At 42.9% G+C, this 12,284-nt stretch overlaps 2 protein-coding genes across 4 annotated transcripts in view; both read left to right on the top strand.

Moving 5' to 3' along the window:
* Positions 1-4,652, top strand: part of LOC142575969 (syntaxin-like) — a 46,306-nt gene extending 41,654 nt beyond the window's left edge. For all 3 annotated transcript variants that reach the window (XM_075685826.1, XM_075685824.1, XM_075685827.1), the window contains exons 10-11: positions 1,072-1,196; positions 3,489-4,652. In XM_075685826.1, the coding sequence (XP_075541941.1) occupies positions 1,072-1,155 (84 nt within the window). In that variant the 3' untranslated portion in view covers positions 1,156-1,196; positions 3,489-4,652. The remainder of the gene's footprint in view (positions 1-1,071; positions 1,197-3,488) is intronic.
* Ran (RAN, member RAS oncogene family) lies at positions 4,482-12,245 on the top strand. The gene is made up of 6 exons (XM_075685822.1): positions 4,482-4,652; positions 5,495-5,539; positions 6,107-6,191; positions 6,901-7,026; positions 8,570-8,757; positions 11,542-12,245. The coding sequence occupies exons 1-6, from the start codon at positions 4,497-4,499 to the stop codon at positions 11,758-11,760; spliced, it is 819 nt and encodes a 272-aa protein (XP_075541937.1). The 5' UTR covers positions 4,482-4,496; the 3' UTR covers positions 11,761-12,245.
* The last annotated feature ends 39 nt before the right edge of the window (positions 12,246-12,284 follow it).

Raw genomic sequence — 12,284 nt, 5'->3', positions numbered from 1 at the left:
GATAGAGAAAGATTACATATTGTAGTTAAAGGTGATCAGAGACTCAATGGGGAACTTTCTCCACATATAAGGACATCTTGAATACACGAAAATGCATTGAAACATTTAAAATTTAGTTCACATCACTGGCACAGTGGTTTTGGTACAAGTTCAGTATGAGACCTTCATTTTCTCCTCTGATAGAGTTTTCAGTGAATAAACTTTCAGTCTAAGCAGATTTAGTGTTTCTCTGCACTGTCTCTTTATATATGCTAGAACATAATTCCTCATGTCACATATGGATAACCAAGCATTGCTGAGAGCCTAAAAAAAGGATTTTAATCGCAGTGTACATAATACTATAATGTGCAAAAATCTTGGTGTTGAGTTTTTTGCTGATAGCCAATCACAGTTTGGTGATTGAAGGAGCCAAAGCGCTGAAAACTATCGGCCTTTGGCATGCGAGTGCTTCAAGAAAGCGTTAACACTGGGACGTTACACAGGCTGCACACATGCATTGCAGTTAGTGCAACCCAGCAGGGTTGATGTTTACTTGAAGGACTTAATACTGACCGTTCTGTCTTAAGCTGTGGTCTACAGTCTTTTAGGAATCCTTGAGAGGGTTTGAGGTGGCCTACAGTGGTCTACAGGGACCCCTCATGAAGCGCACCATTCATGAGTTTTGTCTATCAAAAGAAGCAAGTAGAACATCTGTGGAGGCCTTTGGAGCAGCTATTCTGTGTAATCATGCATGCATGCAAGAAAAATAGAAGACCCCACTGCGGGTCGTGATTAAATCCTGTGTCTTGCAAAAATGTTGAAAGTGTAATGCAAGACTTAGGGAAGCTTTAGTATGTCGCATTACTACCAGACTCAAAAATACTCGGGACTGCCCCCAAAAATGCCTGCCGAGTATTTAGGTGCAGAGTCAGCTCACCAGAGAAAGGCACAGAAGATGATGATGACAAACTGCTAATTCAGGAATGCGAAGCACTTTTATGTGATTTCGTGTTTATAATGTGATATTGTACTGGCCGTAGCCTTAACCAAGAAAAGCATGTGTCAGTAATGTCGTGCTCTTTTGATTTTCAGAAACGAGTGCTTATCCTGATATGCATTGCCATCTCTGCCGTGCTGCTGGTCATCATCATTGGCAGCTGGGTTGGTTTGTCTTAGCCGTGTTCTGTACGTGCAAGAAGGTGTTAAATAGGGGTCAGGTGAGTTATCGTGTCGATACCACAGTGCGAGACTTTGGGTTCAGCGTTGATATGTCAAGACATGTGCACATCTTTGAATCAGGAATGTGTGACCAGTGGACGTTTCAAATTCAGAAGAATACACATATTGAGAGAAAACCAATTTTTAAGCTAAACCAAATATGCAGAGGAGTGAAAATTGGAAATAAAAAGGAAAAGTTGTGTTGTATACCTGTTGTGCCATTTACTGTTATGCTGGTAAACGTGGTACGAGTGAAATATGGTATGAGTATGAGCACAGTACAATTTATTCAGTTGTGGCAATTAAAATAATGGAAGCAAAAAATATTTTTTTGTGAGACTATGTGCATCAAGCAAATTAAACTGATAGGTAGTCTTCGCCTGAGTTATAGCCAATTGCAAAAAAGTAATGACCAGCTAGCTGTTGCTGGCAATGGCCATCTCGCCTTAATTGTTTTGCTGTAGACTATGTATCTATTATTATTTCTGTATTACCTCAATACTCGAATGCAGCCAGGTGCTCCTGGAGATACCTTGCAACACTGTGTTCACCAACAATGTTCTTGAAAATTGCTCATTTTGCGAGATTCTTCATGGCAGGAAAAGTTCAAGACTTACCCCTGATAATGAAAATTACCTTATAGACAAGTGTTAAGGGTGTGCATATATCTGAAATTTGGAAAATTACAAATTAAACAAGTTATTGTCATTTGAATCGTATTTCATCTTATGGGAGAACTGACTATTTGAGATTTTCAAATATTAGTTTCTATTCAAATATAATGAATGACACTTATTGGAGCCTCAGGTGAGAGACACTGATGCAAAAGAAGACTGTTCAAAATGTTTTTGCTGCCTGAGAGCAACAGTCGTTGCACAGAGGTACCAGTACCAGAGTGAACTCGTGGGGCAGTAAACTTATGCTCAGTAATTTCCACTCATTCAATAACAATGCCTTGCCTTTAGGCATCCTATATATGGATTTGTTGTTTTTGATTTAGGCAAATGAGTTTGCTATTTGGCCAGTGTCACCATGTTCACGCCCTTTTGCAACAATGTCCATGTTTTGTTCCAGCATGAGATATTAATGCTAGATTAATGGTCAAGCCCTATTTTTGATAAAATTTGAAGATGATATACAACTATTTTTGTGGCATCATTGAGAGTTCTGTGAGCAATGTGCGCTTGCCAATAAAGGTATTCAGAAACTCCAAATAAGCTCAAATACATAGCGATGAAAGAAAATGCCCACTAGTCGTATGTCACACTGTGTGGGCCTCACACTCGGGTGCAGAATTCCCTGCCTGATTGCAAGTTGCATGCCTGCTAAGGCTGTAAAATATTTGACCTTCCTTGCCGTTTGTGTTTCAAGAATTCTTGTGGGAAGGCATCTAGCTACTGAAATCTTTAATTATATGATGTAAAGCTGGCCCTTCAACCCCCCCAGCACGTCATGATGGCGTTGAACGAGCTGAACAAGGTTAAAGGTGTGTGCAAAGAGAGCACACTACAAGTTTCGGCATTGCTTGTTGCATGCAAAGGAATACTGTCTGGCTCAGGTGCTGATGACAACTGGACAGGTTTATATGATCGCATTCAAAGAGTGTTGCAGGGATCCCCTAATCAAATTGCCACATGTTCTGACGGCAAGCTCTCGTCACTGATTGCACAAAATAAAGCCTGGCATTCTTACATACGATACAGCTTTGTTGTTGGTGGTAGCTGGGTATGGGGAGATGTTCCTTACAGTTAAATGCAAGCGTGGCGGATTTCATAGTCATCACTCCCAGGAACGAAAGGTGCAGACATTTTTCCATGCATGATGCAGCACGTTGGAGCCTTGCACTGAGCTACGACTGTGTCACACTGGAAGCCTGAATGCAGATATAACACAGCCATACATACTGATCCTTATAGTACAGGTAGTTAATATAAAACTATGATTGGGGTAATGTAGCACAGGAATAAACGTACACGACTGCCTTGAGGAACACCATGGCCAACCTGATATGCTGAGTGGCTTTGTCTTCTATTGCCATTGCATGAATCGTATGGGCGGCCAGATATCTCTGTGTCCATGTGCTCCATTTTCATACTGACACAAGGCAACTGGTTGGGAACTTTGGTTAAAGCATCACTTGAACAAGGCATTTTTCGTTATAGAGAGAACGGCTATTCAACTGATTGAACTTTTAAAACTGTTGAGCTATGCCACATTCTTTTCAGGGAAATATATTTATAATGTATATTCTCTATGGCTTTCTTATCGCAACCTGTCTAAATCTTTTCCAGATGCCAAGTGTAGATGTCGCACATTCTCAAAGTTGAGCTGCAAGTTTTTCCACTCTTACAGCAAGCTATGTTGTCATGTGATCAGCGGAAGGATCCATGCAAGTGCACCTTGATGTCTTCGCGTAGTTCCTTTCGTCGGGAAGTCTTGGACCAAAGGAGAGAAAAAGGCCGAGTGTTGTTGACTTGCCAAGTACCACTGTTGTCTTCTCTTAGACCTTTGAATGTTGTGCACATCAATCGCTCCTAGAGAGATTGAAAAGAGCTTACCTATGCTAAGTGTGTATATATTATACATATAAATATATGTTACAGGTTCGTATGTGTACAAAGATGTTTGTACTGTATAGCTGTAGTGAAAAGGGAATAAAAAGATTTTGCATAATACGAGAACCACTACATTGCATTTTCTGTGTCTGGTCTTGTGTTATATAGTACACTGAGTAACAAAACTATAAGAGTGGAAGCCACTGTACTTTGCCGTAAGGAAGTCATTTATTTATTCATGCGTCCGCATACACAAACATTGGTGTGGGGGCGATAATGAAAATATGAATGAACAAAAAGCAAGTGAACCAAATTGTATCAGAAACAATTCGCACCAGGAGACAAAAAAAAGGTCGGACGCACGCAGATGAAGGAAAATAATCTGGAGCTCCACTTGTCAAGATTACATTTTGACACCGGCAATGAAGTTTATACGAACAAGTAATCGGTGCACTTTCAATCGCGATGGAGCCCGATCGAGATTTAATTTCTCGATCACCATTGGCTGCTTTGCGCAAGCCGCTCCCGATCGGGCTTGCGCCACTCCGACGATGATGGTGGTGGCAGCAATGGCCGCGACAGGTTTCGGTTTCAGATTCTTTACAGGAAGCAGAGGCAGGCTTTTCTAAGTGGCAATGTTTGTCAGCGCTATTTATTAATATTATTCCCATTAATATGTTGTCGCTAATATTCAACACGAAAGAAGATATATTTTACCAAATAAAAACGAAACTAAAATGCGGAATGCCTTGTATGTGCATTGTGGCGCAACTGGCGCCGCGTGCGGCATTTCTTTTAGAAATATCCGGTGCTGTGTATGTGTGTGTGAATGCGCAGTTGCGAGGGAGAATCTGTTTAAATCGGCTCGAAAACCTTGTTTTTGAAGACATCTACATTTTCGTAAGTAAATTTGGATTTTTCAGTAACGATTTGGCGCGAGTATTACGCGATTTGGTGCTGTCAACGTTTGAAACGGACTTATTTTTGTTGCGTAGCGCTATTGTTCGGCCGAGGCCTAGGAGGCTATATTTTGGTGTCAGGTGCGAAATGTAGTTAATGTTTCAAAAAAAGCTTCACGGTCTCTTTACTGGGAAGCTAGAACCTCAAAATTGCAGCTCTGTTCGCTGGTCATCCGTAATGCTTGCTTTTAGCCCGCAATTTTGAATATCGTGAGCAGTGCGCCGATAGTAAAAATTGGCGCCATCGGCTTTTGCGTCGAATGTCGAAGGTCTCGAATAGCGTCTGAACGTTTCTCGGGGTAACACGGTCTGTATTAGCATCACGCGGAGCTTTCACAGTCGATTTCATTCAAGGAAGTGTTTGTACCAACATCGGGCACTGAGCTTGCATCGTGTTCGAGTGCACTTTCGTTGGTTGCCGTAGCCACGCAAGTGCCGGTAGATTACTCATAGCCGGACCGACGTTTCGCACGGTACTTGAAACGCGCTTCCAGGAACTATCTCCGAGAACTTGGCGTGCATGAGCCTTGTGTCGTTTCGTTAACGGTCATCGAAATTGAGAGCATTCAGTGACTGCGTAACCTGAAGGACGCGTAGCAGCCGCAGCTTTGTGTGTTTGGCTGTCTGTCCCCATTCATTACGCCGATTCTTTATGGTTGGCGCACACGTCTCGCTTGTGGAAGCGGCCGGGTCGCTCGAGACACTGGGAACGGGCAATAACCGCGTCTAATCTCTGTCGATTGACTCGAGCGTTGATTTTTTTGACAACTGATTGTGTTCCAGACAATGCTGCAGGCAGACCACGGGGACGGCACCCCAACCTTCAAAGTAAGTGGAAACACTCTCCTCATATTTTTTTTTCTTGCTTGCAGAAGCGAAGCGTGTTTTGAGACTTCACGTTGGCAAATAGAAAGTCTTTCCGCAGCTAATGATGATTTATTGGTGACCGAATGGCAAATGCCATGCGGAGAACTGTCCCTCTAATCTGATGCTGCATGTTGTATCTTGAGACCTATTATAGCGAGTAAATCTATCTGTAGAGCTAAGACTTGACTGTGTTCATCGGAAATTTACTGGCAGCAGCTTCTGTAGATTAGTTGTGTACATAGAGATATTTGTGCACCCGCGTAGTTAGCCGTAAGAAATGCATCATTAGTTTAAAGAATATTTTGTGCTTATCTGTACGCCCTTTTGCATTTGAATGACTTCATAAATGGTGTCATAAGTGGCATCGCATATTTAGTGCAGGATTTGGGTGTTGGCTTTTTGCTGTTTGCGTAGGCGCGCACTTCAACAACAACAAAAAAATCCGTCTTGTATGAGTTCGTGTAAAAAAATGTGTATCATATATTTCTCGTGTTGCTTTGCTACTAAATGCTATTTTCATGTTTGCAGTGTGTCTTGGTAGGTGATGGTGGGACAGGGAAGACCACCTTTGTTAAACGGCACTTGACTGGAGAATTTGAAAAGAAATACGTTGGTATGTACGCACTTCAGCCGCCCAGCATCTAATTGTGAAAGTGAACTTGTATGGCAAATGTGTTCTTAAACTCAGGGGGTAATTCTGTACTGCTAATTTCTGGTAGGTTGGGATTTTTTTTTTAATACATATGAAGTTGCAGCTGATGATGATTGACTGGTGGCCAGATGGCACAGCCCATGCGGAAAGTTTTGTCCCTCTAATCTGAAGCTGCAAGTGTTGGTGGGTTTTCGTTGTGAGAATGAGCTGAGAGTCTACGGGAAACACTTGGAAAATGAAAAAAAAAAAACCTTTTAATAACCTAATTAGTGCTTAATCATACATATGGTTGTATGTAGTACCTTCTGAAGAGCTGGAATTGTTTGGTTGTTTCAATAAAGAAACTACCTCTTTTCAGATATATTGACATGGTAGTGTTTTGAAATTTCTGGAACCAAGTTGGGCACTGTAATTCAGTTATTGGAAATTTAGTGTGAAAGCAGGTCGCCTTGTATATAAAAAAAAAAGTGCCAAGTATTTGAACAGCTCCAGCTTATTCTTTGGTATGCTTGTGCTGCTGTCTACCAATTATTTAACAAGGGAGCAAACTGAATGATTGTGCTGCTACACACATTTCACCAGGCTAGTATGATGCTTTAATGAATTATTTCTGGGATACCTGGTGCAGAATGGGTTCACATCTTGACGCTACTGCTTCTGTGTTTTTTAGCCACACTTGGAGTAGAGGTCCACCCTCTTGTGTTTCACACAAACCGGGGTCCCATCCGGTTCAACGTCTGGGACACTGCAGGCCAGGAAAAGTTTGGTGGACTGCGTGATGGCTATTACATCCAGGGTGAGTAGTGCTTGGAGTCTATATACAAATTTGCTATATACCATCGAGATTCACGCATGTCATGGTGCCAGATTTCAAATGTGCGTAAAATTAATTTCTTGGAAACTCGTTCAAAGTGTTGCTGCATGGCTTCGGGAACGTTGAGCAAAGCCACGATTTTGTAGCGATGCATTTTCTCTTTTGAAGGTTTATTTATCGTAAATAAGTTCGTGCACACTTTTGGGACCGAACAAATTTGTTAATGAGTTCCTACCCATTGTTCAGAAAAACACTCTTCTGTGGCAGCTTCTATGTTATACTTCATAATTACGTAAAACAAAAGCAGCTGAAATTTTCCAAGTATATTCCTGTGCTATTCCTTTTACTGTCTTGTCAGTGGTCAGTGACACTCCGCCCTCGTTAGCTGTGGAATGGTAGATGACGAAGAGTAGCATGGAAGTGAGCGAGCGGAATCTCCACAAAATTGTGGCCTGGGATTCCTCCGTAGATGGCCAAAAAACTGTTAGTCAGTCAGTCTGGTGCAGTCGTTGGAAGCCGCAGAATGACTGTTGCTGAAAACATAAATTTCTCTGCGTGCTACATTTTTGGTAGCATTTACTCAACATGGGGCATATGCCTGGTTTGTCTATTCACCGATTCTGACACGTTTGCACGATTTGCGACTGTCGGAAGAGAAACATGTTTGTGAATATGTTGCAAAGTTCAAGTTGCTACACCAAATGTACTCTCACAATGTCTTCCCAAGGTAGACTTGGCTTGTAAGCTAAAACTTCATGTTCACAAAATTAAACATCAAGCTGTTTTTAACTTAGAACTGCTCCAATCTGTTTTTATTCCTAATTGGCCATTAGTCATCCGTGATAGATTGGAATGGTTAGTCTAGCCCATATGGGCAAAGCCTGAAACATATTGACCTACCACGGAGGGCTAATGACCGATTTGGTATAAAGACAGATTGGAATAGTTATACTGGGCAATTTTTCATTGCCCAGAAACATACTAACGAAAAAATTCACAAAAACTAGCATAGTTAATGCATGTAGATAAACACCTTTATTCTACTTTCACATGCCAAGAGCAGAGCTAAATTGCAAGACGAAGTATTTCCACACACTTCATTAAACACTAATGCCATTTCATCCCTCTTTGATCTTACTGGAAAATGTGCTTGTATCTCCTGGCAGTTTTTAGAGACAGCAGGTTTTTAAACAAGCTGTAATGATTTTTATTGCTTCAATCACCTTATCTACTAATTATAAAATCTCACCTTACGGCTGTGCATCCTAAGTTGCTTGCCAAGAATATGTTTAAACTGTTTGGCAGTTTAGTGCCTTGTGTAAGAGGGCTGTAAGGCAGAGCGTTAGTGCTTCACATTTCGTTGGCCGAGATGCTGCAAGAAACTTACCTGACATCGAAGAAGTAAAGTTGCTTTTATTGTTAAGTCGGTAGGTAGAGCCTGTATTTTGTGTCCTGGCTCTTTATAATGAGCCAGCCGAATGCGGAAAATGTTGCAGGCATCTTTTCTTGGTTCTTTTTTATCTAGGCCAATGTGCCATCGTCATGTTTGATGTGACCTCCCGTGTGACGTACAAGAACGTCCCCAACTGGCACCGGGATCTGGTCCGAGTGTGCGAGAACATCCCTATTGTGTTGTGTGGCAACAAGGTGGACATCAAGGACCGAAAGGTCAAGGCCAAGTCCATTGTCTTCCACCGGAAGAAGAATCTCCAGGTGACTGTCCGCTTTCATACCCAGTGTATGCTTGGGAGGGGTCACACTCTTTCAAAAATGTAGTGACGCACTTTTCAGGTTACAGAAACTTCACAACACGCTTCTCACACATAAAAGAATCACAATTACCAGGTATGGAGATTAAGCAACACTTGATTTATCTCGAAATGCTTGACTTGGTCATTGACATTGTTGTGGCATCGTGAATAGCGAAATATGCTGATGTTGTGTAGCATTGATGGTAGGGTATAATGACAATGCCCATAAAAATAAACAAGAGTGCCTTGCTTATTTCTCCTTGCTGCACTCATAGTGGCAGCTGCAGTGATCGCAGACCCAGAGTGAGCCAGTGTACTGCGACATTGCAATGCATCTGCCCCCCCCCCTCCCGCCCCCCTCCCCTATGTCGGAATTCAAACTGGTCCATGGTTACCATTGTTAAGTTACTGTGGGTGGGCTTGTATTTACCAGTGTTTATCCTAAGGTTGGAGGGTTGTGAACATAATTGAGTGTGAACTCAAGCAATTATTAGTTGAAGGTGTCATCTTGTTCCTTTAGAAATACAGTGAAACCTCGTTAAACTGCATGTAGTTGGCCGGAGCTCAGAAAAAGTGTGTACTAAACGGTAGTACTGCTTAACCGAAATAGCATGAGATGGCTGGCTTATCTGTCAAAAACGGAACTCTGTGAGAGTGTGATGAAAGGGGAAAAAGATGTGCAGTATTTATTCACTTAGCGCGACAAGAATGTTATTTTCGTTTGATGCCGCCGCGGCTTAGCAGCAACGACAGCGGCCTCAAACTTACTGAAGCTGTGAACCGACTTTTCAGCCAGTCCTCTCTTCTTGGCAAACACTCGCATGGCAGATTCCTCATTGGCGTTGCATGTTCTCCGCTCATGCAGGCGGTAGCACTGCATAAGTCGCGGGGCGCCTTTTTCATTGCGGGGTGCTGTTCTCATTGCGATGATTACGTTTATGAGGCTGACGTAACGTGCAGCTTCTGCCACTGTTGGGCCTGAGCCGCCCGGGCTGTCACTTTCGTGTTGTCCTCATCACTGTCGCTAGTCGACACTTAGGCAACAACAGAGGCAACGATGGCGAAGAGTCGAACCTTGTAGCCGACATCTCTACGTGTTCGCAGCAACTTCTTTACATTCCAAATGCCATACACCGTAGTCAACAGCAGACCCCTGTTGCGGGCTAAAACCGACTTCGTGTCACATTCGATAGCACGAACGATGTCTAATTTTTCTTCTATGCTGAGCACCCTTTCTTATCCGAGCTTCGGCTTGATGAGAGTCCTTGCTTGCACGACGCCACTATGCTCTCTGGCACGCTGTCGAAATGATGTTGATGTGGCTTCACGCGCAAACGCACAGGGCACTTGGAGGCCATTGTTTCGATCTCTCAGGCTTGTTCTGCCGGGCTGCCCGATGGAAACGACACACCGCCATGTTTGCGCAACGAAAAGTGAAACACTACATGTTAATCGATACACATGCAGTAAGCTGGTACAGTTTATGCAGATACAAAGCACATTATGTTCAGCAGCTGCTGCGTCGGGGATTTGACTTTACTACTTTCAAAACGAAACTACTGTTTAGGCCCGTACGGTTTAATGAGGTTTTACTGTAGCAGTTTAGGTGGAGCCTGGCGCTTTTGTTGAGGCACACATTGTTTATCTGTGCAGCTTCTCAATGTGAGTGACGTTCACCATGTGACCTAAATGTGCACAGCCTTGGTCACTGCTTGTGCACACAGCAGTTTTTAAGAAACACTGCTGCAGGCAAGGATCATTGTCTTGTGTGCAAGACATCTGATATCGTTTGTGCAAGGTATTACCGCTGCAGCTTGCAAATTTAGATCCGAGATTGGAGCGTAGCTGGAAAATGACCTTCTTTCAATTTATCTCTGCTATGGAAAATTAGGCGCATTTGTTTCAAGATAGCTCTTGTGATAAAGTTAAATAGCCAGTTTAGGTTGGTCGGCAGGGATTGCTCTCAAATTGCAACTTGGGGATCTTTGTAGTAGAGAAGGCCACTTGCTTGTTGTCCACATCTGCTGCAGACGAAAAAAAAATTGATGAGCACATACTCCATTTCAATAGTTCTGCATGTTGTCAGCAGAATCCACCTATGGCCGCAGTGACTTCACCGTTATGTTGGCGGTTGAACATTTCTGCAATAGTGCAAGTTCTTTATTTCTAGTTCAAGTGGAATGCATTAAGGAGTGGCAGCCGTAGTACTGGCAATATATGTGAGTTATAGCAATTTGATGCTTTCGTCAATTGAGGTTAGCTAGAGCAGGGGTTCACTGGAAGACTGAAACTTGGGAGGGATCTGCAGTGGCTAAAAAACGGAAGCCTCAGCCTCGAATCACTGTTTTAACAAAGGGACTTGTCATGGCCAGGTCGTGTGAAGGCAGGGATGTTCTCAAACATGAAAATGAGTCCGTCTGTGGAGGTCTTTCCAGGTTGAGGTTTCCATTCTTCAGCCATTGCTGAAGGCAGTGCGATTTCTGCCAGTCTTAAAGTTGCTCATGGTTTAGGTGCAATGGAGAATAACCCACACGATGAATGCAAGATGTTAGTGGGGTAAAAGAGGTTGCTTGCCCATTGTTTTTCTTGAAATGGCATGGAAATATCTTAAAATAAGATGTATTTTGTTAGCATGCCTGTTTCGAGGGAAATGCAGGTTCAGCTGTTTTTCTTCACACTTGTAGTATCTTTGCTGCATTGCTTTGCAACTTGGCTGACTGTTCCCTTCGTCTCTCTCCCATTGCAGTACTATGACATTAGCGCAAAGAGCAACTACAACTTTGAGAAGCCCTTCCTGTGGCTGGCACGCAAGCTCATCGGAGATCCCAACCTGGAGTTTGTCGCCATGCCTGCTCTTGCTCCACCCGAGGTCACCATGGACCCTGAATGGCAGGCCAAGCTTGAGAACGACATGAAGGAGGCACAGAACACATCGCTGCCTGATGAGGATGATGACGACCTTTAACCAGCGGCCACTGAAAGCTTTCACGCGTTGTCCTGCACTGGAAATTTGCCGCTGCCACCCTTCACCCACCAAGCTTTCCTGAGTGTACAGTTATATCTAAGGATGCAATGTGGCGCCGCTGTTTTCGAGTCTTGATTGCTTCCACTTTTCCAAGTGGGGCATCAGAGTATAGCGTTTCCTGTCACATTTTTAGGCCTGCATTTTTTTTTCTAATCCAACCAAAAGCTTGCAAGGTGTGTGTAGTGACTGCAATTCATGATGCCTGCCCCCTTACTTTTTTTTTTTATACATAGATTAGCTTGAAGTTTTAAGTGACTAGGCCCATCTTGAAAGTTACTTGGGGACAAGGCACAATTTTTTTTTGTAACTAATCAGTGATGGCATGCTTGTTCTCGAAAGTGATGAATGTGTATTTTTTTTTTCTTCGGTGATGAGTGAAATTGTGTGCGGAACAAAGATTTACAAAAATAAATGGTTGGGCCGGACATGCTTGCTGTGTGTGAAATTTTATTGGTTGTGACAGA

This window comes from Dermacentor variabilis, chromosome 3, assembly GCF_050947875.1.
Source record: "Dermacentor variabilis isolate Ectoservices chromosome 3, ASM5094787v1, whole genome shotgun sequence".
Classification (NCBI taxonomy): Eukaryota; Metazoa; Arthropoda; class Arachnida; order Ixodida; family Ixodidae; genus Dermacentor; species Dermacentor variabilis.
This window is presented reverse-complemented; position numbering and strand designations above follow the sequence as displayed.

Bases quoted from the DNA above. Each gene is read 5' to 3' on its own strand.
- Ran (XM_075685822.1), top strand. From the start codon at position 4,497: ATGCCTTGTATGTGCATTGTGGCGCAACTGGCGCCGCGTGCGGCATTT. The intron at 4,653-5,494 runs GTAAGTAAATTT...ATTGTGTTCCAG, and splicing joins TTGAAGACATCTACATTTTC to ACAATGCTGCAGGCAGACCA. The intron at 7,027-8,569 runs GTGAGTAGTGCT...TTTTTTATCTAG, and splicing joins TGATGGCTATTACATCCAGG to GCCAATGTGCCATCGTCATG.